This window comes from Sorex araneus, chromosome 1 (assembly GCF_027595985.1).
Source record: "Sorex araneus isolate mSorAra2 chromosome 1, mSorAra2.pri, whole genome shotgun sequence".
Classification (NCBI taxonomy): Eukaryota; Metazoa; Chordata; class Mammalia; order Eulipotyphla; family Soricidae; genus Sorex; species Sorex araneus.
Genome location: NC_073302.1, coordinates 194,758,538 through 194,781,115, shown reverse-complemented (window position 1 = coordinate 194,781,115; position 22,578 = coordinate 194,758,538). Strand labels below are relative to the sequence as shown.

Genomic DNA, 22,578 nt, shown 5'->3' with positions numbered 1-22,578 from the left:
TTACAAATGTGCTCTGTCAACTTTACTGTGTGTTCACAAAAGGCAGCGGCGCTCTATCTCTCCCGTCGCCCAAGTTCGGTAGTCTCACGCCACTTCCCCCACCCCAGGGAGGCTGACGGAGATGGGTAGGCGAAGGAAGGAATGAGTGCCAGGCTGGTCGGTATCAACTGTGCAGTTTATTCCAATCTCCATTCCCCTTCTGCTTCTGTCTCTACCCCCTCAGATCTTACAGTCTTAGTTTATATAGCAATCACATAGGGTGGTAACACAAAGGTAGGTTGGAACATTAACAAATCAACAGAGAGGTAAGACCACTCCTCAAGGACAAAATTTCATCTAAGGAGATTACTCCAGATTACTAGGAAATGTGCTCAAGGGTGGGATCCAAACAAGTGTGTGTCGCTTTCTTCTTTTCTCAGCTAGTAATCCACTTAAATAGTTGTAGTAAATCTACTTCTAATATTTCTAGCAATGTCATTCTGTATGAGCACAGTAAGAGATATAAAAACTTAAAGTTTGGTTCTTCCTGAGGACATCTCACTATACATTCCAGACCACAGTCCTCGGGCCAGGTTAATCTTCCTAACCCCAGCAGGGTCCTAATCTCGTCATTACTTTTGGATCATGACAGCATTTGTGTATGACCATGCTCTAAACTTATAGTTGAATATTGTGGCGCTTTGGCCTGGCCCATTTCAATGCCAGGGTAGCTCACAGCTTGCCCTGGGTCCATTCAGTCCCCCGTCGGAACCCTGCTTTTGGGGTGCTAGGAACTAAGGGCAAGTGAGTCGAGAAAGCAGATGCCCAGGAGTAAATATTATTGGAGTCAATCAACTCCCAAGTTACAAAGCACAATATTCACTGTCTTCCTGTGTCCATACAGAAAGGACTGCTTGAAGGTAAACTATGCAAAAGACACTAACTTACAAGTTCATAGTCTTTAGAAGAATCTGATTTTACAAGCTAACAGAATCTGATTAGGGGAAAGGGGATTATCTAGTTGGGAAGGAGGGTACAGAGAAAAGTTTACAGATAAACAGAGGAATGGGAGCACTGTGATGGGTGTAACCAGGTAAACCTAAGTTCTCTGAGGCAAGGCTGAAAGGACAAACCCTATGTTATCCTACACTTTACCTCACTCCAGAAAAAAAGCAAAAAAAAAACCCTAATCCACTCCCTCCCAGCAAATGATTCCCAATGCATTTGAAACCACTGGTATAGAACAATAACCCTTTTTTATTGATTTTGGTTTTGTGTCACACCAACCAGTGCTAAGGGATCACTTCTGGAAGTTCTTGGGTGACCATAAGGAGTGTTGGGGATCAAATCTGAGTTGGCTGCTTGCAAGGCAAGCCCCCTACCTGCTGTACTATCACTCTGCCTCTGTACTCACTGTTAAGACAGGCAGGGCAGGACACAATGAAATTCCTTTTTTACGGGAACGAAAAAAAGCTACACATACCCATGAAGTTTTGCATTGTTAGTCCTAGGGCAGGAATGAGGTTCTCTAGGAGACTAAGGGACAAGCACTGCACTGTAGCACTGTCGTAGGCATCAATTTGCACCAGTAACATCTCGATTGTGAGACTTGTTGTTACTATTTTTGGCATATCAACATGCCACGGGTAGCTTGCCAGGCTCTGCCATGCGGGCAGGATACTCTCGGTAGCTTGCCGAGCTCTCCGAGAGGGACGGAGGAATCGAACCTGGGTTGGCCGAGTGTAAGGCAAATGCCCTACCCGCTGTGCTATTGCTCCAGCCCGACTAAGGGACTATGTAGGGTTAACCTCCTGTTGTTTCACTTTTGAGCAGTTTCTCAGAAAAACCTCTGACCATTTTCTATCATTCCCCATTTTTAGATTCAAAGCATTTCATCTTACTTAATCCATGTTATATTAATGGCAAAAAAAGAAAACAAGAGCAAAATACATTTTTTCAGAACACTGAATTGAGAAATTTTTTTAATGAAGCAAGGTAGTTGTTATTGAATGAAACTTAGGGTGTGAGAAGAGAGAAACAGGAATTTTGATCTAGACACAGAGGCTTCTCTAGCATGGGACTAAGCAAAGAAACAGACAAGCAAAGCAGGTATGTGCTCAAGGGAGAACGTGGACTTTAAGAGCAAGCCTAAGAGGGCTTTTTGTTTTTAAAATAATTACTCGTGAGATCAGAGAGATAATACAACGGGTAGGGTGCTTGCCTTGCACATGGCTGAGCATGCCAGAAGTAAGCCTTAAGCACAAACCAAAGGTGACCCAAACTGCCTTACTCCCCCCAAAAAAATTACCCAACTTAAATTCATCAATAATTGCTTCAATTTACTCCCAGCAATAGGCAAGTCTAATGATAATCATGACTATATGAAGATTCTATTTAAAAACCTTTGTCTTGTTACTTCTGTTTAGAAAATGCTGTCTTCTCTGTGTCAGCTTCCTTTGGACTGTATTTTGATGGAAAGCTAGCAGCTTTTTGTAAATGCTGTCCCGATCTGTTTGCATTAGAAGCATTTTTATCTTGTAAACGTTCAGATTGCTCCCAGAAGCCTTCACTGTTACCCATCTAAAAGAAAAGTAGTTACTTAAGTAACCTAATTTGGTTTTGGTTTGGTTTTTGGGCCACACTCAGGGCTTATTCCTGACAGGCTTTGTGGACCATATGGAGTGCCAGGGATTGAACCCAGGTCAGCTGCATGCAAAGGCAAGCACTCTATCCACTGCATTATTGCTCTGACCCACGTAACCTTGTATTATGAATAGGAAAAAAGAAATTCTGGTCAAGTTAGGTACAAGCAGGAGAAGTTAACTTAATTTTTCAATGTCCGTTGAATTTTTCAGCAAATTTTTTTCAGTGATTATAGTAAAAAGCCCATTGCAGTGTGAGAACAGTGTGCTTACATGGGCTACCCCTGTCACTTGTGGAGCTATTTCTGGCAGTGCTAGGACCATATTCTTCTCAACTGGAAAAAAAAATGAATTGATTTGACAGAAGGTTTTTTATTCATTTTGTGGTTTAAGGGCCAATATAGGAAATAATGTTTGGATACCAAATGACTGGCATTTCTAGAGTATCTCAGGACAAATGCTGGAAACTTGATAAAATCACAGTTTGCTAGGGACTACTTTATGTTCCACTAAAATCCACCTGTTGAAGCCATAACCAGTAGTGTTGTTATATGTGGAATAAAGATGTAAAGGATGTAAAGAATGGTCACAAGAATGGGCCCTGATCTGATAGGATAGGGCTTTTGCCTTCTTTGTCATAGGACATAGCCTGACGTATGTGACAGTGTGATCCAGGAAAGGCATGACCAGGAACCAATATGGCCAGCACTTTTATCCGTAAACTGGAGAAAACATGTCTTGTGTATGTGCGCGGGTGTGAAGCAAGAGTTTTGTTTTTTGCATTTTGGGTCATACCAGCAATGCTCAGGTGTTACTCCTGCCTCTGCACTCAGAAATTACTCCTGGTGGTGCTGGTGCTTGGGGGAACCATATGGGATGCCGGGGATCAAACCCGGGTCGGCCACATGCAAGGCGAATGCCTTACCCGCTGTGCTATCGCTCAGTCCCTGAAAACAGATGCCTCAAGTCTGGTTTGTGGTGGTAGCCTGAGCACACACACAGGCTTGCTGCAGAAAACCCAAAGATCGAAACAGAAAAGTGTTACGGAAGGAACCTCAAGATGGTGGCCTTGGTGCCTCTCTCCTCTCAGGACCATCTCTGTCAGCTTTCGGATTTGATAGTACCTTTGCTAAAGAGAACGTCGCTCAGCAGAGGGCTAGCGTAACAGGCTCCAGGATCATCCTTGCATGTGGGAGCACTGAGTCTGAGCCTTGGCATAGCATGGTGCCAAGAGCCACGTCTTGGCACTGAGCACGTCAAAAGCCCCTCAGCGTACTGGCTGCGGCCCCAACACAGAAGGAAAAGTCCACAACCTGGAAGAGAGAAGAGTGACCGCACGGTTTTGCGGTCATCCCCGACAGGTTGGCTACTGCGTCTGAACCTCCGCTTCTCAATTCACGTCTGCGAGACTTGCCCAGCGGATCTGGAGCGGCTTGCCTGCGGTGAAGGGTGCTGGCGTGCAGGGCACAGTCGCCCACTCCTCGGGCCTTCTCCGGCGGCGCGAACAGCCTAGACATCACCGTGCTGCTAGCGGCGGGGAAGCCGGTAAGAAGCAGCTGCCGGGAGCAAACCGCGGGGATCTGGGAGCTGTCTCCCGCGTCCGAGGGCGACTCAGCTGTTCCCACTCCCTCCTTACTTGGGGTCTGGCCCTGGGCTTCGGCCTGAGACAAGCCCACCAGGGCGGCGAGAGAGCGCCCTCGGCGCCACACCTCCCGGCCGACTGAAGGCGGCGACGGGCGGGGCGCACGGCACTTCCGAGGTGGGCGGGGCCCGGGGTGGGCGGGGCCCCGGCGCGCGGCGCCTCGGGAGCGGCCGGGGGATTGGCCCGCTCGGGAGGGCGCGCGCCCGCAGGCTCGCTTTCCGTCGGTGGCGCGGTCGCGCGCACGCTCGCGCGCACGCGCCCGCCCGCGCCTGCGCCCGCGCCTGGCCGCCATTGGGGAGCGCCGCGCCGAGGCCTGCGGAGCGCCGGGGTCGGAGCCGGGGCCGCGGGCGCAGCTCCCTGGACGCCGCGGGGCCGCGGGGTTGCGGGTGAGAGGGGCGGCCGCGCAGCCGATGGGGGGGGGGCGGCGTCGGTCCGCGCGCGGGGGCGGCGGGGGGCGGCGCGCCGGGCCGGGCCGGCTGGGCCTGGCCTGCTGAGGCGGGGGGCGGCGCGCCGGGCCAGAGCACTCGGGCCGGGTCCGCGGGGGAGCGGGCGGCGGGGCGGGGCGGGGCCGGGGCCGGGAGCTGCGCGCGGCACGCCCACTGCGGGCCGGGCCGGGGCGGGGCGGATGGGGACGGGGCCGGGACGGGGACGGGGACGGAGACGGGACGGGGCGGACGGGACGGGGCGGACGGGGCCGGGCCGGGGACGGGGCCGGGACGGGGCGGACAGGGCCGGGGACGGGGCCGGGACGGGGCGGACGGGGCCGGGCCGGGACGGGGCGGACGGGGCCGGGGACGGGGCCGGGACAGGGCCGGGGACGGGGCCGGGACAGGGCCGGGGACGGGGCCGGGACGGGGCCAGGACGGGGCGGACGGGGCCGGGACGGGGCGGACAGGGCCGGAGACGGGGCCGGGACGGGGCGGACGGGGCCGGGCCGGGACGGGGCGGACGGGGTCGGGGACGGGGCCGGGGACGGGGCCGGGGACGGGGCCGGGACGGGGCCGGGACGGGGCCAGGACGGGGCGGACGGGGCCGGGACGGGGCGGACAGGGCCGGAGACGGGGCCAGGACGGGGCGGGGCCGGGACGGGGCCGGGACGGGGCCGGGACGGGGCCGGGACGGGGCCGGGACGGGGCGGACGGGGCCGGGGACGGGGCCGGGACGGGGCCAGGACGGGGCGGGGCCGGGCCGGGCCGGGCCGGGGCGGGGCGGACGGGGACCGGGCCTGAGCCCGGGCCGGAGCCGGAGAGGGCGACCGGGACAGCCGGGGACGGAGCGGCCCGGAGCCCGAGAGGAGAGGGTCTCGGGGACAGGATGGAGACCTGGTTGCAGTTGCCCGTGACCGACAGGTCCGCCCCGGGCCGACTTTCGCGAGCTGGAAGTGCCCAGCCTGCTGGATAGATGTGTGCCTGCGAGGGTGGGTGGGTGCAAGGGAGGAATGCCCCTTCTTCTTGAAAAGGCTGTTTGAGTACGTGTTGCAGTGTAGCATGCTATAGGCAGACAAGCGATGACAGAAGATGGAGCAGATGGCATGGGGTACGGAGATCGATGGGGCAGTGGCCCTTTTTGGAATTGGATAATGGTGGTTGTGGAACATGGTGAATGCCCTTAACGCTTGAAAAAAAAATTATTTATGGGAGCGCATGTGGGCCACACCGTCCTGTTCCTAGTTGCTGGATTGGAACCAGGTTCAGGGAGAAAAGCCACATGAAACGCAGTTGCTTTTACGTCTTCTACCCTCCCCCCTGCCTGCACATAATACTGTTAAGAATGGTTAGAGTAGCAAGTCGTGTTCCATGTTACTATATGTATTTGACAGAGGAAAAGCAAGTTACAGAGATAGTATAAAGATGGGCAGTTGTCAGCAACATAGGGATTTGTTTTAGCAGAGAAACTCTTATTTTGTAGTGGTGGGTTCATCACATTACATTAGTCATAAAGGTAGTGACAGTTAATGTGAACTATTGACGTTAGTTAATGATATACCAATATTTCATGGTTGTAACAAATGTACCTCACTGTATCAAATGTTAATTGTAGGAGAAACTGTCAGGGAGGAAAGTATGATTATGGGCCTTCACTGTACATCATTCAGTTTATTTCTTAGACATAAAACTACTCTGAAAAATGTTTACGATTTTTTAAAAATCCACCTATTGATGGAAGGGATAAAAGTAATGTGTGTGTGGGCTGGAACAGTCGCACAGCAGGGAGGGCGTTTGCCTTGTACAGGGGCGACCCGGGTTCAATCCCCAGCATCCCATATGGTCCCCTGAGCACTGCCAGGAGTAATTCCTGAGTGCAGAGCCAGAAGTAACCCCTGTGCATCGCTGGGTGTGACCCAAAAATGCAAAAAAAAAAAAAATGTAATGTGTGTATGTGTACTAATGTGTACTAGTAGAACCCAGTGATGCTGTTCCACTTTTAAAAGCTATGTGCTGGGTCTCAAGAGATAATACAATGGTTGGTAAGGCACTTATCTAACATACAGCTGACTGGTGTTCCATCCTGAGGAACCCATATTGTCCCCCAAAGCCCACCAAGAGTATATCCTGAGTGAAGAGCCAATAGTAGTTCCTGAGGACAGCCAGGTGTAGTCCAATTCCCCCACCCTCACACCCCCTTCCTTGCCAGAAAATAAAGGTTATTTGCCAATAGGCTGGGGAACCCCTTGTAAAAAGCCTGACACCCATGCATGAGGCCCCATGTTTTATTTCCAGTATCATATGGTTCCCAAGCACTGGTGGTGTGGTCAACACCACCACTGGGCCCAAAAAACATCACAGCTCAAGGGCTAAGCACTGAACTCAGGCCTGCATAGCTGGGTAAGAATTCAGGCAATCCCCCACCCCTTGAGTACTTGGGATTCTGGCCTCCTCCCAATGAAAAAGCTGTGAGCCAAAATGGGTGCAGGTATGTTTTGTGACTTTTGGTTAACTCTGGATGGTGTTAAGGCTCAGCTAGCTCGGTGCTCAGTGGTTGATCCTGGCAGTACTCAAGGGACCGGTGCTAGGGACTAGATCTGCAACTCCAGCATCCTCATGTGTTCCAGCCCTTGAGCTACATCTCAGGTCCAAAATGCGTTTTTTGGGAGTTTGGGGGCAAGCTGGTGGCCACACATAGTGAAGCTCAGGGACTACTTACTCCTGGCTTTGCACTCAGAAATTACTCCTGACGATGCTTGGGGCGACCATATGGGTGCTGGGAATTGTACCTGAGCGGCTGCCTGCAAAGCAAGCATTCTACTCCTATACTCTCTCTCCAGCCTCCCAAAATGTTCAGAAATCACCGGTGGTGTTGGACTTTAGAGAATTTGGGTGGAATATTGGGTGTTAATGTCATTTGACCATAAGAAGATGCAGTACTACAAGACACTAAGCAGAACAATGATGCCTTTTAGAGACATCGAGTAATCTTTAAAGATAAATAATAGAGTAAGAGAAATATTATCTGGACACTTTAGAATTACTTTTATAGATAGGCTTTGGGCTTAGTACAGTCTTTTGTCAAGTCACTACTCTTCCTCAGTATCAGTTTTCTCAACTGTCAAGTGAAGACACTGTTCTTGCACTTCGTGAGAGTCCTTCAAGTCCTGTACTGAAAGTTATCTTCCAGTTACTTAATAATGCTCCTGACCAACAAAGACCTATTATAATCTACAGTTGAGTAGTTTTGGGAACTTATATCAGCTGAAATCAGTTTTCTTGCTAGCTTCCTCTTCAAGCTTCTAGGACAGCTTACATATTTTCCATAATTCTTTTTTTTTTCCACTTTTATTTATTTATTTTTTAATTTTATTTTTTTATTGATTTACCATGTGGAAAGTTACAAAAGTTTCAGGTTTAAGATAATTCTTGCTATTTCAAAATCACATGTCTTGTTGGTTGCTCCCTGTGAAGTAGTATCTTTCCTAGAATTGGATAAAATCAGTCCACTGGGACCCTCTCTGTCCAATGAGAAATATGGAATGCAGTTCTATGTGGGCCTGCATTCTGCAATTATTGGATTCTAACAGATAAATTTCATCTTTAGTTTTTGGGCTGTCAGAATACTGACTTTTCCAAATTTCATTGAATTTCACTGTTTTAGATTGATCAAGACACTCTAGAAAGAGGGGCAGACTGACTAGGAAGGGGGGATATATAAACACACACACACACACACACACACGTGAGAACATGGATGGCCAGGAGAACTTTATTCTATTTCTTTGTCAGATGTAAATTAATGCATAACCTTGAGTAAGATATTTAATCCCTAAATTTATTTTCAGCTATAAAGTGAATTTTTGGGGGGGTGTTGGGGATTAAGCTCAGGGCTTCACAAATGTAAGTTAAGTACTACTGAACTACATGCCTAGTTCCAAGTTGAAATTTTAAAGTCAGGTGATTTCTGAGGCTTTATGTCCAAAACTTGACTGACTCTGAAAATAGTAACTCACTTTTTTCCTAGTTTTAAAAGACTTATGAATCTAAGATCATAAGACTTTTTATAAAATTATTATTATTATTACAGTCTTTATAAGAGAATGTTGTAATTACACATTTTTTCCCAAACGCCTACTGTTAGAGATGTGCAAATTTTACTGGGGTGAATGAGAAGTCCCTGCTCTCTAAGAGACTGTGGCCTGCCATGGAATTGGACTATAGGACCAAAGGGTCGCCATTACACTGTAAAGATTGTAAGGATTGGGGGTGGGGGCAAGAATACCAAGAAGTAGTCCATCTGGAAGGTGGATGAACTTGCCTGGCAGATGGGGAATGTAAAGGAGAGAAAATGTTTCCTGAAAATGTTTCCTGGCCTCTTGGACACTGATAATTTTGTCTCTTCATTGCCTGTTAATCTGCTGTTCTATGCTTGTGGTTAAGTGATAAAATGTCAGCTGCTTCTGTAGTCATACTAGCGTTTTGAGTAATTGTAATCAAAGTTACGTGATTATTGTGAGAGCAGTTAGGTTATGTATCACTATCACTGTCATCCCATTGCTCATCGATTGCTTGAGCGGGTGCCAGTAATGTCTCCATTCATCCCTGTCGAGTGCTAGTGTAGCCCAATGGTGTCTGCTCATTCCAAGAACATGAAGAGCGCGTAATTGTTACTGTTTTTAGCATATCGAATACGTCATGGGTAGCTTGCCAGGCTCTGCTGTGTTATGCATATGTTTGATTATGTATATGGGCATTAATCCTATAGTGAGTTACTATACAAGGACTGATTGTATTTCCCACCCCACCCCACCCCTCTTTTTTTTCCAGATTCAACTTCTCATTGTTGTCCTTTAGGACTATAGACGGTTTTCTCTGTTATAGTTAAAAAGCCATGTAGGCTTGCCTTCCCTTTGAAGACTGCTTTCAGACTAATTCTAGAAGAGCTGGTAAGTCGGCAGGGAAAAACATTGGTCTTTATTTCTTTTCAATTCGAAAAGTACTTCGCTTGGACGGGTGAGACAGCTCAGGCCTAAAGTTTATGCTTTGCATGCTGGAGCCCTTGGTTTGATCCTTAGCACCATTGAGAGTAACCCCCGAGCATGACTAGGCATGACCCCAACAAAGTATCTGTATTTGTTTTATTGATTTGTGGGGGGGAGCACACCCAGCAGTGCTCAGGGCTTATTCCTGTCTCTGTACTGAGGGGGGGGCTGGAGTGATAGTACAGTGGGTAGGGCGTTTGCCTTGCACACGGCCGACCCGGGTTCAAATCCCAGCATCCCATATGGTTCCCTGAGCACCGCCAGGAGTAATTCCTGAGTGCAGAGCCAGGAGTAATTCCCTGTGCATCGCCGGGTGTGACCAAAAAAAAAGGTATGGCTCTGTACTGAGGGATTACTTCTGACAGTATTCCAGGGATCATATAGCAGGGTGGGACCAAACCCCAGTTTGCTGCATGCAAGGCACGTGCCCTACACTCTCCACTATCTCTCTAGCCTTTTGTATTCATTTTTCAAAACATTATTGAGGCTCTTTGTGTTCCTGGAGCGAGCAGACACCATTGGGCTACGCTAGCATGTGACAGGGACGAATGGAGACATTACTGCTGCCTGCTCAAGCAAATTGACGAGCAACGGGATGACAAGTGACAAACATTCTGAGTACATTTTTGTATTGTGGGTCACACATGCAGCCGTGCTTGGTGACTACTCACAACTTAATGCTGGGGGTTACTCCAGTGGTTCTCAGGAACTTGTGTTGAGACTCAAACCCAGGGCTCCTGTACTCTAGCCCTCTGAACTACCTCCCAGCCCACTAATTCTAGTTTTTTAAATACTTAAAATATTTTAGAATACTTAGGCGACTGTTTTATGATACATTTTTGAAAAGTAGAAGGTTGGGTTTTTTGTTTTTTACTTTTGGGTGTTTTCATATGTTTATTGGGTGGTTTTGTTTATTTGTTTTCTCAATAAGGACCATACCCAGGGTGCAGGGCCTAGGCCCTCTTCCAGAGGTGCTTCTCCTAATGGTTCTAGGGATCAAACGCAGGGCCTTATGCATGCTAAACATGTATTCTGTTACTTAAGCTACCTCCCTATTCCATACCTTTGATCTTATTCACTTGCTAAGTTAGCAAGAAGCATTTTTAAAAAAACCTTTCTAAATAGTGTGTACAATCATTTATGTAGAAATCTAAGAGAGTGTTTTTATTTTTTGAGATTTATAGTTTTAATGACCTTCTTATACACTGATTATAACATTATTCAAATAGAGGACAGGTAAAGTTAAGTACGTGCTGAGTAAGTTAAGTAAGTAATAAGAAATCCAGAATGCTTTCTCCATATAGTATACTACTGTCTTGAGAAGATGAACACTTTCTAAAAGGAAACAAATTGTAATCCATTTGTTAAACTCATTCTATATGTCACAATGTCTGTTTTAGCAATTGTTCTAGGTCCATTCTGAGAATAATTTATCAGATGGAGCTGATGAATAGTGTCAAGAGTAGACTCACACAAAATTTAACAAGTGTGGGGCTGGAGCAATAGCACAGCGGGTAGGATGTTTGCCTTGATATGTGGCCGACCCGTGTTCAATTCCCAGCATTCCATATGGTCCCCCGCCAGGAGTAATTCCTGAGATGCAGAGCCAGGAGTAACCCTTGAGCATCTGAGCATCTCCGAATGTGACCCAAAAAGGAAAAAAAAAAAAATTAACAAGTGCAAAATGGAATGTTACATAATCGATGGGGGGAAGAAGGTGGTTTAGACAACTGAATTCTTTATTTGAAGTGAAAAGTACACCTAATTCCTACCCTAGTCCCTATTTTATTTTATTTTTATTTTTTTTTTTTTCCTAGTCCCTATTTTAAATGGACTGATGATGCAGATACTGGGCCTAAGCGATAGATTAATAGGCTCAGCACATATTCTACATGCGGGAGGCCTGGGTTAAATCCCTGGCACTTCGTGTACCACCAGGATTTACCACCAAGCACAGAGCTGGAAGTATCCCTGGAGCAACACTGCACATTGCCAGAAACCGAATAAATCAAGATGTCAGAAATAATTTTAAGAAGAATGAAAAAGCATAGGGGAAAATGGAGGGAACAACAGTGGAGTGAGGTTAAGAATTTTTTTCTTTTTGGGTCACACCCAGTGATGCACAGGGGTTAGTCCTGGCTCTGCACTCAGGAATTTCTCCTCGCGGTGCTCAGAGGACCATATGGGATGCTGGGAATCGAACCCAGGTTGGCCGTGTGCAAGGCAGACACCCTACCCGCTGTGCTGTTGCTCCAGCCCGTTAAGAATATTTTAAACCAGAGTGATAAGGAACATTTACTTTTGTTAAAATATTATTGTAGGTGGTAAAAATAAGATTTTTTCCTTCCAACCCCCTCCCCCCCCCAAAAAAAAGAAATCAAATAGTGAGATAACCAAATCTCATTTAAGAATTAGGAGGGAGTTGGAGCCATAGTATAGTGGGTAGAGAGTTTGCCTGCATGTGGCTGATCCAGGTTCAGTCCCTGGCACCTCATATGTTTTCTCGAGCCCCCTATCAGGAGTGATCTCTGAACACACAGCCCGGAGTCCCCTGAGTACCATTAGGTATGACCCAAACCCCCACCTGCCCCCCCAAAAAAAAAAAAAACTGAAGAAGAAAATGAATTAGTTGTAAATCTTAAAATTTGAGAATGATTTTCTGTCACTCAAGAATATCCTGTGTTTGGGACCAGAGAGTACAGCAGCTAAGACTCTTGCCTTATACATTGGCCAACACAAGTTTGATACCCAGCACCCTATATGGTGTGCCAGGAGTGATCGTTGAATGCAGAGCCAGAAGTAAGGCCTGAGCATTACCGATTGTGATCCACACCCCCCCTCCCCAAAATGTATTCTCTCTGAGTCTCCCTTATCAAATTCTTGTATTTGATAAGACCCAGGGTCTTATCAAAATTCAGACCCAGGGTGTCTGCTTTGTGGAGGCTTTCCTGGACCTTCTCCAGGTTGCCTTCTGTATTGTTACTTCCTAGCTATTTTTAAGTACCGTATTGCATGATAATCTTTTAAACTAGGTGTCTAGAAACACGAAATTAATATATATTAGATTGAAAATTAATATATATTAGAATAGGTGTGTAATTACAAAAGGGCAGCAGTGCTCTGTCTCTCCCATTGCCCACGTACAGTAGTGTCACGCGGCTTCCCCCACTCCAGGGAGGTCGATGGCGATGGGCAGGTGAGGGAAGGAAGGAGAGCCAGGCTGGTTGGTCTCAGCTGCAGTTTATTCCATTCCCATCTTCATTCTCCTCTGATTCTCCTCCTGCTTCTCCCTCCCCCATGCTACTTCATTCTCCTTCTCAATCTCTCATCAATCTCCTCCTGCCTCTCTCATTCTCCTTCTCCTCTGGCCTCCCTTCTGCTTCTCTCTCTCCCAAGCCCCTCTCGCTCCCACTTCTGATTCTTCTGACTCTGACCCCCTCTACTCTTAAAGTCTTAGTTTATGTAGCAATCATGTAGGGTGGTGATACAAAGATTGGTAGAACATAAACAAATCAACAAAGAGAAATAAGACCACTCTTCCAGGAGATTAACTCAAGGACAAAAATCTCATCTAATGAGATTACTCCAGATTACTAGGAGATGCACTCAAGGGTGGGATCCCAACGAGGGTGTGTCGTTTTCTTCCTTCCTCAGCTAGTTATCCACTTAAATAGCTGCAGTAAATCTACTTCTAATATTTCTAGCAATGTCACTCTGTATGAGCACAGTAAGAAATATATCAAACTTAAAGTTTGGTTCTTCCTGAGGACATTTCACTATATATTCCAGACCGTAGTCCTCAGGCCAGGTTAGTCTTCCTAACCCCAGCAGGGTCCTAATCTCGTCATTACTTTTGGATCATGACAGCATTTGTGTATGACCATGCTCTAAACTTATAGTTGAGCATTGTGGCGCTTTGACTTGGCCCATTTCCATGACAGGGTAGCTCACAGCTTGCCCTGGGTCCATTCAGTCCCTCGTCAGGACTCTGCTTTTGGGGTGCTAGGAACTAAGGGCAAGTGAGTCGAGAAAGCAGATGCCCAGGAAGTAAATATTATTGGAGTCAATCAACTCCCAAGTTACAGAGCATAATATTCACTGTCTTCCTGTGTCCATACAGAAAGGACGTTGCTTAAAGTAAACTATGCAAAAGACAGAGAAAAGCAATATTTAACTTACAGTAAAAGTTCAGTGTCATAGAAGAATCTGATCTTACAAGTTAACAGACTCTGATGAGGGGAAAAGGTGATTAACTGGTTGGGGAGGGGAGCACAGAGAAGAGTTAACAGATAAACAGAGGAATGGGAGCACTGTGATGGGTGTAACCAGATAAACCTAAGTTTCCTGCGGCAAGGCTGAAAGGTCAAATGTCCTACAAATAGGTAAAACTACAAATTATATTGTCTTTATTTGCTCAGTGGTTACTCCTGGCTCTGCACTCAGGAATCACTCCTGGTGAGCTTGGGGGCGTGATATGGGATGCGTCGATGAAACAGAGTCAGCTGTGTGGAAGGCAAACACTGTACTTGCTGTGCTGTCTCTCTGGCCCCAAACTATTGTCTTTAAAAGGCCATCTTGCTAGTAAAAGTTAAATGCTTCCTCAACTGCATTTTGGTGTGTGTGGAGAAAATTCTGAGGTAAGACTGATAGTTTTACAATCTGAGTAAAGTTTCTTCTCTAATCTTGATCTGTCTCTGAAAATAATAATACTTGAGCCACATTTTTAGGGTTAAATGGGATGATATGTAGAAAAATTGTGGAGTTTCTGGGACTCTGTTAAGAATCTTTCTCTTCAAGGGGCTGGAGCAATAGCACAGCGGGTAGGGTGTTTGCCTGGCACGTGACCGACCCGGTTTCGATTCCCAGCATCCCATGTGGTCCCCTGAGCACCGCCAGGAGTTAATTCCTGAGTGCATGAGCCAAGAGTCACCCTTGTGCATCACCGGGTGTGACCCAAAAGCCAAAAAAAAAAAAAAAATCTTTCTCTTCAAAATCTTTATAGAGACATTACCCATGAATGCACATGGTAGCCTAGATTTAAATTATGCATTTAGATAATACAGTGGATGAGATGCTTGCCTTGCATACAGGTGATCTGTCTTTGACCCAAGGCACTACGTATTTTCTCTAAGCCCCTTCAGGAGTGATCCCTAAGCACAGAGCCCTTTGTAGGTTGTAAGCCATGAGCACAGTTGGGTGGGTTCACTCCCCCTCACAAAAATACATTAAGCAGCTATAGGTTGAATTAGAACAGACTCTTATTCAAAACAAAGTTCCCTGAAAAATTATGTTTCTACTTTATTATAGTATAATTGAGAAATTGTAAAGATTATTAATCAATGTGTATCATAACAGAAAGAAAAATGGAAGTCTTGCAGGAACTTCGTAAACCATCGGCACGTTTGGAGTGTGACCATTGTGGTTTCAGAGGCACAGATTATGAAAATGTTCAGATTCACATGGGCACCATCCATCCGGAGTTTTGTGATGAAATGGATGCTGGCGGGTTAGGTAAAATGATATTTTACCAGAAAAGTGCAAAACTCTTTCACTGCCATAAATGCTTCTTTACCAGCAAGATGTACTCTAATGTGTATTATCACATCACGTCCAAACATGCAAGCCCAGAGAAATGGAATGAAAAACAAAAAAATCAGGTAAACAAAGAAGCAGAACCTCTGAAAAGTCCCCCTCCTTCTGAACACCAGAAAATGTCCTCTAATTCAGCAGAACTGCTAAATTCTCTGCCAGCCTTTTCCACAGAAACACAGAGACTTGCCTCAGTTTTGTCTCCAGAATCACCAAAACCTAATTCTCTTACTTCCCTGGAACTTCAGAAGCCTGGCTCTGTTGTTTCTCCTGAACCACAGATGCCTTCTCCTGAACTTTTAAAACCTGCCCCCATTTCTACTGAACTTTCCAAACCAGTCTCTGTTGTTTCTGAGCCTCAGAAACCAGTCCCTGTTCCTTCTCCAGAAACACAGAAACTTGCCCCTATGTCTCCTGATCCGGTTAAGGGTACTCTTAATCCCAAACCTCAGAAATATCCACATTTCCCAGAAACATTGAGGCCTCCTTCAGCCTCATCTCCAGAATCACCAGTTTTAGCAGCCTCCCCTGAACCTTGGGGGCCTTCCCCTTCTGCATCTCCAGAGTCTCGGAAGCCAGCCCGGGCTCTGTCTCCTGAGCCGAGGAAGCCCTCCCCGTCAGAATCTCCTGAGCCTTGGAAGCCATTCTCTGCTGTCTCCCCAGAGCCTAGGAGACCAGCCCCAGCTGTGTCACCAGGTTCTTGGAAGCCAGGGCCACCTGGGTCCCCTAGGTCTTGGAAATCTAGTCCTTCAGCATCATCGGGGCCCTGGAAGCCAGCCAAACCTGCACCGTCTGTGTCTCCTGGACCTTGGAAGCCAATTCCTTCTGTGTCACCTGGACCTTGGAAACCAACTCCTTCTGTGTCCCCTTCATCCTGGAAGTCCTCTTCAGTTTCACCTGGTTCCTGGAAAACTCCCCCCACATCTCCTGAGTCATGGAAGTCTGGCCCACCTGAACTCCGAAAGACAACTTTGTCACCAGAACACTGGAAGGCAATTCCCCCAGTGTCTCCTGAACTTCGTAAAGCAGGGCCTCCTTTGTCTCCTGAGCTTCGCAAACCAGGACCACCACTGTCTCCAGAGATTCGTAGTCCAGGAGGATCACCAGAGCTCAGGAAACCCTCAGGGTCTCCAGAACTATGGAAGCTTTCTCCTGATCAGCGGAAAACTTCTCCTGCTTCCCTTGATTTTCCTGAGTCCCAGAAAAGTTCCCGTAGTGGTTCCCCTGATCTCTGGAAGTCTTCCTTTTTTATTGAACCTCAGAAACCTGTCTTCCCTGATGCCCGGAAATCAGGTCCTTCTGGGCCTTCTGAGTCTCCTAAGGCTGCCTCAGATATATGGAAGCCTGTCCTCTCTATTGATAATGAGACTAGAAAACCTGGCCTGTATTCCGAGCCTTCTAAAACAGCCCCTCCTGCTTCTCCTGAACCTCGGAAACGTGCTCTTTTTTCAGAGTCTCGGAAACATGCCCTTTTCCCTGAACTTCCCAAGTCATCTATCTTCTCAGAGTCTCAGAAGGCAGTTGATCTTGGGGATGAACTACAGATAGATGCCATAGATGATCAAAGGTGTGATATTTTGGTTCAAGAGGAACTACTAGCTACGCCTAAGAAACTCTTAGAAGACACTTTATTTCATTCCTCAAAGAAGCTCAAGAGAGATAACCAAGAGAACTCAGATACTGAGCTTAGTGGTGGTGAGTATATAAAAACAGATTTGGATATGATAGATATTAAGGGCCAAGAATCAAGTAGTGATCAAGAGCAGGTTGATGTGGAATCTCTTGATTTTAGTAAAGAGAACAAAATGGACATGACTAGTCCAGAGCATTCCAAAAATGTATTACAATTTACTGAAGAAAAAGAGGCATTTATCTCTGAAGAAGAGATTGCAAAATACATGAAACGCGGGAAAGGAAAGTATTATTGCAAAATTTGTTGCTGTCGTGCTATGAAAAAAGGTGCTGTTTTGCATCATTTGGTTAATAAGCATAATGTTCATAGCCCTTACAAATGCACAATTTGTGGAAAGGCTTTTCTGTTGGAATCTCTCCTCAAAAATCATGTAGCAGCCCATGGGCAGAGTTTGCTTAAATGTCCGCGTTGTAATTTTGAATCGAATTTCCCAAGAGGCTTTAAGAAACATTTAACTCATTGTCAAAGCAGGCATAATGAAGAGGCAAATAAAAAAATAATGGAAGCTCTTGAACCACCACTGGAAGAGCAGCAAATTTGACTTTTAAAACTGGTGGTGCTCTACAAAGTTTGTTGAATACCATTCGTTGAAGGTATTGTTAAATAGTCTCGTTGGATCAGTAGATAGATATGTCTATGGTGTATTTTTGCTTGTCTACGTAGTGTTGGGTTTTTTCATGGTTTCCCTTTATGTGGTCGTCTTAGTTTATACTATATATTCCAGATGAAAATAAAACCTTTTAGTATATTTGGATGATATGAAGGAGTAGGCATTCCAGTTATTGAGCAAGCTGTATTCAGTTTAAAACATCTGGTTCAAGTATCTTTTTGTGAAACTAATTTTAGACAATGGGAATTATTAGTTGTAAGAATTAGGCATGAAAATTTTGAGAAATGTATTTTTAGATCATAAAAGTTATTTTGAAGTTTCTATTTGATATATAAAGCTAAGTTTATTTATAAATCTTGAATTGTTTCTTGACATTAGCTTTTAGGGCATGGAAAATTGGAGTCTCAGGGATGCTGATTTTCTGCCAAAAGAGAAGAAGTCAAATAAATTTTAAAAATAGCCTGCAGACTTCTATGGAAAATAGGAAAAGGTTAGTGTGATTTTGGTATTGTCCTTAGTTTCCTTTGGAGTCTTCCATTCTGTATCTCCCCTCAAGATCTGGCCCTTCACATCCTTCTGAGCTCACACCATTGATGGTCCTTAATCGCCAAATGTTCTAGAAGTTTGTTTCTTCTACTCCTAATTCACAGTGTGTTGGGCTTCAGACCAGGGTCAAGAATAGGAACTGTGGCTGCAGAGATGGTACAGCCTTGTGTATTCCTGACCCGGGTTTGATCCCCGGTGTCCCATATGGTCCTCTGAGCACTACCGGGAGTAATTTCTGAGTGTAGAGCTAGGAGTAATCCCTGAGTGTCACTGGGTAGGACCTAAAAAACTTAAAAAAAAAAAAAAAGAAGAAGAAGAAGGAACTGAAAGTCTTCCAGATTCACAATAGTAAGTCTTAAAAGTAGATACTTCTGTTGAAGAATGTGTTAATTTTATGTTTTTTTCAGTTAATTGTAAATAACTTGTGCCTGTTAATGGATTATTCTAAAATATTTTGTTAAATGTGTATCAACCAAATTAAAAAAAGACTTTCATGTCAGCAATATCTTTGCATGTTGATTCTTTTGTGTACTTTCCATTGTACAGTATTCAAATTCCATCGTTCTTTGCACTTGTTTTCAGCATATTAATTTTTATATCTGGCACAACATTTTTCTAAGGTGTTTTTTCTGCCTTATCAGGTAAGTTGGCGAACACAACTGGTCATTTCTTCTGGAAAATCAAATAGTGCACTATTGCTAGTTTAATTTTTATTTAAAATTTTTGTTAGGGATCACACCTGGAGGTGCTCGGAGGCCAAGCGACATTGGAGAATGAACTCCAGGCCTTTTATGTGACTAGCACATACTCTCTTTTGAGCTATTTCTCTACCTGGGCGTAGTAAAAGTTAAGTTTCAGGTGTTGTCAGGCCTGATTGCCTGAAAAATGGTGAGGCATTTTGTGTCCTTATAAGTTTGATGTGTAGCTAGGAATGAAATATTTTTTATTAACCGTTATTTATATTTTTAGTCATATAATATTTCAAGACTCATTGCACCAGTGTCAACTCTCCTCCACCAGTTTTTCCATATTCCCTCCCCACATTCCCACCTGTCAACAAACATTACAAAGTTTCAGTGGTTGCAGCTTGGATCTCATGTTTTCAGTTTTGTTGAGTCTGGGTTTCAGGTATATGGCTGTACCACTCATGTCACCAGTATAACTGAACGCCCGATACCTATTCACCCATTACTTCTCATTCTCTCCCTTCCTTGATTTCTTTCCTTCCCTGTCCTCTCTCAACACTGGGATCAAGGGTAAGATAATATTTTTAGTTATATTGTTGCAGGTACTTCTGGACAAGGAGTATTTTTGTTCATTGCATCCAAATTAAGTTTGGAAAGTTCAGAAGACAATATATAGTACTGGGTAAAAGTGGATCATACTGGTCAAGACTTTCTAAGCTTTGAAGTATTGTTTTTGGTAAGCACAGTCCAATAGGGAAATGACTGAGTAATTGTTGCTGTTGTCAGTTTACTCCTATGGGGATGATGTCAAGAGACAAGAAAGGTAAGAGATCTTGGATTTGTAATTGTCTTTTCCCTTTATTCGCCTGAATAACAGGAATGGAAAAACAGGATCAGTAGCACCTGGAAACTTTTCAGAAAACATTCAATAGAATTTGTTCCTTGGCACTTCATATTTTGGTGCCAACCTCTCAATTTCTAGATCTTTGGTCCGGTGAAGCCAGCTAAGTGTTTGCTTGCCATAGAAGTATTTCTCCTAATGTTGTGGGGATTATGCACGAGTAGTTTTGGATTTAAGATTTGGCGGACATGGGGAAAAGGAGGTGGAAACAGTTTCCCAGTGCACAGGCAGCCAGTGGCTTCAGTACCCTAAAGATTACCCATTGGTGCTTGGTGGAACCCAAGCCTGTGTGTCCCTGAGCCATCTCACCTACATTTTAATTCTATTTGGTTTATCACCTTATTCTTTGTTCACTTTATGATTTCCCACTTTCTTCTCCTTTAACTTCAGGTCAGGATGAGGTGTGCCATTATCTTAAAACATGTTAGGCTTAGGGTTACAATTTAGGGTGAGGGTTAGGGTTAGGGCTTAGGGTTAGGGTTGTTAGGGTTACGGTTAGGGTTAGGGTTAGCAAGTTAGGGTTAAGGGTTAGGGTTAGGGTGGTTAGGGTTAGGGTTAGCAAGGGTTAGGGGTAGGGTAGGGTTTAGGGTTAGGGTTGTTAGGGTTGGGTTAGGGTTAGGGGTAGGCATAGGGTTAGGGTTGGGTTGGGTTAGGGTTAGGGTTGAATTAGGGTTTGGTTAGGGTTAGGGTGGTTAGGGTTAGGGTTAGGGTTAGGGTTGGGTTAGTGTTGTGTGAACATTCGTGCAATCGGAGGCGCTGAGATAGGAAATCGGAAGAAATGCATTGATTGGAGGACTAAGGCTCGCTCTGGCTCTTAGCAAAGGCAGAGGGCCTCGTGGACCTCCTTTTATTGATCATGGTAGCTCTAAAGTACGCAATATAGTGACGTCACCAAAGGCATCAAAAAATGTTACAGGGAGAACATTGAGACAATGGAAACATATTGTTTCCATGTATGGGTAGGCCTATAGCCTCGGGAAAAGAATACAGAACTGAGAAGGAAAAGATACAAAACCGAAACTGAAACCTTCTACAGGCACCTGGATTTACATCCCAAAGACAAAGCTGGGCCTGCACCTGAAATCTACAATTTACAATATCAAAGGTCAGGCCTGGCTAACAACATCTGCATGTCAAAGACCAGCCAGGCTTCTGTGAGAGAAGGAAAAACTGCTCTTTTCAGTATTCTGAAATTATTTTTCTGAAGGCAGCTTGAAGGGGGAAAATGTTCAGCTTCATCCAAACCAGTCAGGACACACGAGAAGTCTCGCCCATTTTCATGGGTCCCTATGTTCCTGTCCGTAGCACGGTACAGTATACATGGGCTCGCCCTGATAGCTCAGTCCAGCCCCAACAGGTTAGGGTTGGGGTTGGGGTTGGGGTTAGGGTTAGGGTTAGGGTTAGGGAATTTGCCTTGCACATGGCTGACCCAGGTTCGATTCCCAGCATCACATACGGTCTCCTGAGCACTGCCAGGGGTAATTCATGAGGGCAGAGTCAGGAATAACCCCTGAGCATTGCCAGGTGTGACACAAAAAGCAAAAAAAAAAAAAAATTAAAAATAACAAATATAATGAAAAGGAGTGGGAGGGATGCTGGGTTTATTTGTAGTGGAGAATGGGCACTGGTGAAGGGATGGGTTCTCAAACTTTGTATCAGGGAAACGAGCACTAAAATGCATAAATCTGTAACTGTACGCTCACTGTGACAACTCACTAAAAATAAGTAAATTTAAATATATATATTATAAAATAAGATAAAAAATAGGGGCCGGAGCGATAGCACAGCAGGTAGGGCGTTTGCCTTGCACGCGGCTGACCTGGGTTCGATCCCCGGCACCCCATATGGTCCCCCCAAGCACCGCCAGGGGTGATTCCTGAGTGCATGTGCCAGGAGTAACCCCTGAGCATTGCTGGGTGTGACCCAAAAAGCAAAAATAAGTAAATAAATAAATAAATTTTTAAAAAAATAATAATAAAATCAAGGAAGGGTAAATATACCAAAAAAAAAAATCCACTTCAGCAAAAGGGCACAGCCCTTGCACATACAAGATCCAGAGGGAAGTATCTGGCACAGCAATGCAATGTGCCAGCCTGGGGGTCCCTGAACTGCCTGCCCTGTGCTCCCTGTGGCCCATCGATAAGGCAACCAAGCGTGCCCTGGGGCCACCATGGGCCCAATTGCAGCCCCTGGAGGGAAGCAGAAGCCCATAATCGTGCCTTAGGAGGCATTTCTGGAGTATACCCCAGGGGCTCAATGCCTGACCCTGTGCATATGCTCAGAATTGCACCCCAGTGCTATTCAGAGGACATAAATAAAGGATGAAACTGGGTGATCAGGTTGCCAAGAGACAAACAGCACCCCCTAACGCGTAGGTCTGGTCCCATAGTACCAGGAATTTAGGGAAAAGGGTAGAGCCTGGTAACTGTTACTCCTTAATGCTGCAAATGGTGGATTTCTTGAAATCTAATCTCTTATCATGTTCTATAGTGATGTCAACACACACAGAAAACATGCGGTCAGGTTCTGTACATTACACACGTTTCACCGTATAAAGAGAAACTTCACTCCTGAATCATCGTTAGCCATTGTAAAAACTGGAAGATTAACCACAGTTGAATGCAATGAAAACTTTTCCACGTGATGTGAAAATGAGCCTGTGATACGACACACGTGCATTGTGTGTGATCGGAAATGACTCACCTCTGCACAGCACCTCAGGTACGCTGGAGCTGAAGCTAACAGTGTTGCGGCAGGAGCAGTCACGTGGGTCTATGGTGGAACATGATGAACATCAAGCCATGCATGCATGTCGGAGTT

The 22,578-nt window shown here is 45.7% G+C and overlaps 1 protein-coding gene across 2 annotated transcripts; it reads left to right on the top strand.

The window, feature by feature from the left end:
* Positions 1–3,923: 3,923 nt before the first annotated feature.
* CHAMP1 (chromosome alignment maintaining phosphoprotein 1) lies at positions 3,924–18,674 on the top strand. Of its 2 annotated transcripts, none has more exons than XM_055147513.1 (3): positions 3,924–4,166; positions 9,519–9,637; positions 15,089–18,674. In XM_055147513.1, the coding sequence occupies exon 3, from the start codon at positions 15,097–15,099 to the stop codon at positions 17,554–17,556; it is 2,460 nt and encodes an 819-aa protein (XP_055003488.1). In that variant the 5' UTR covers positions 3,924–4,166; positions 9,519–9,637; positions 15,089–15,096; the 3' UTR covers positions 17,557–18,674. The 2 variants fall into 2 exon arrangements, with proteins under 2 accessions (XP_055003488.1, XP_055003481.1); XM_055147506.1 differs by lacking the exon at positions 3,924–4,166 and adding an exon at positions 4,527–4,649.
* Positions 18,675–22,578: the final 3,904 nt, after the last annotated feature.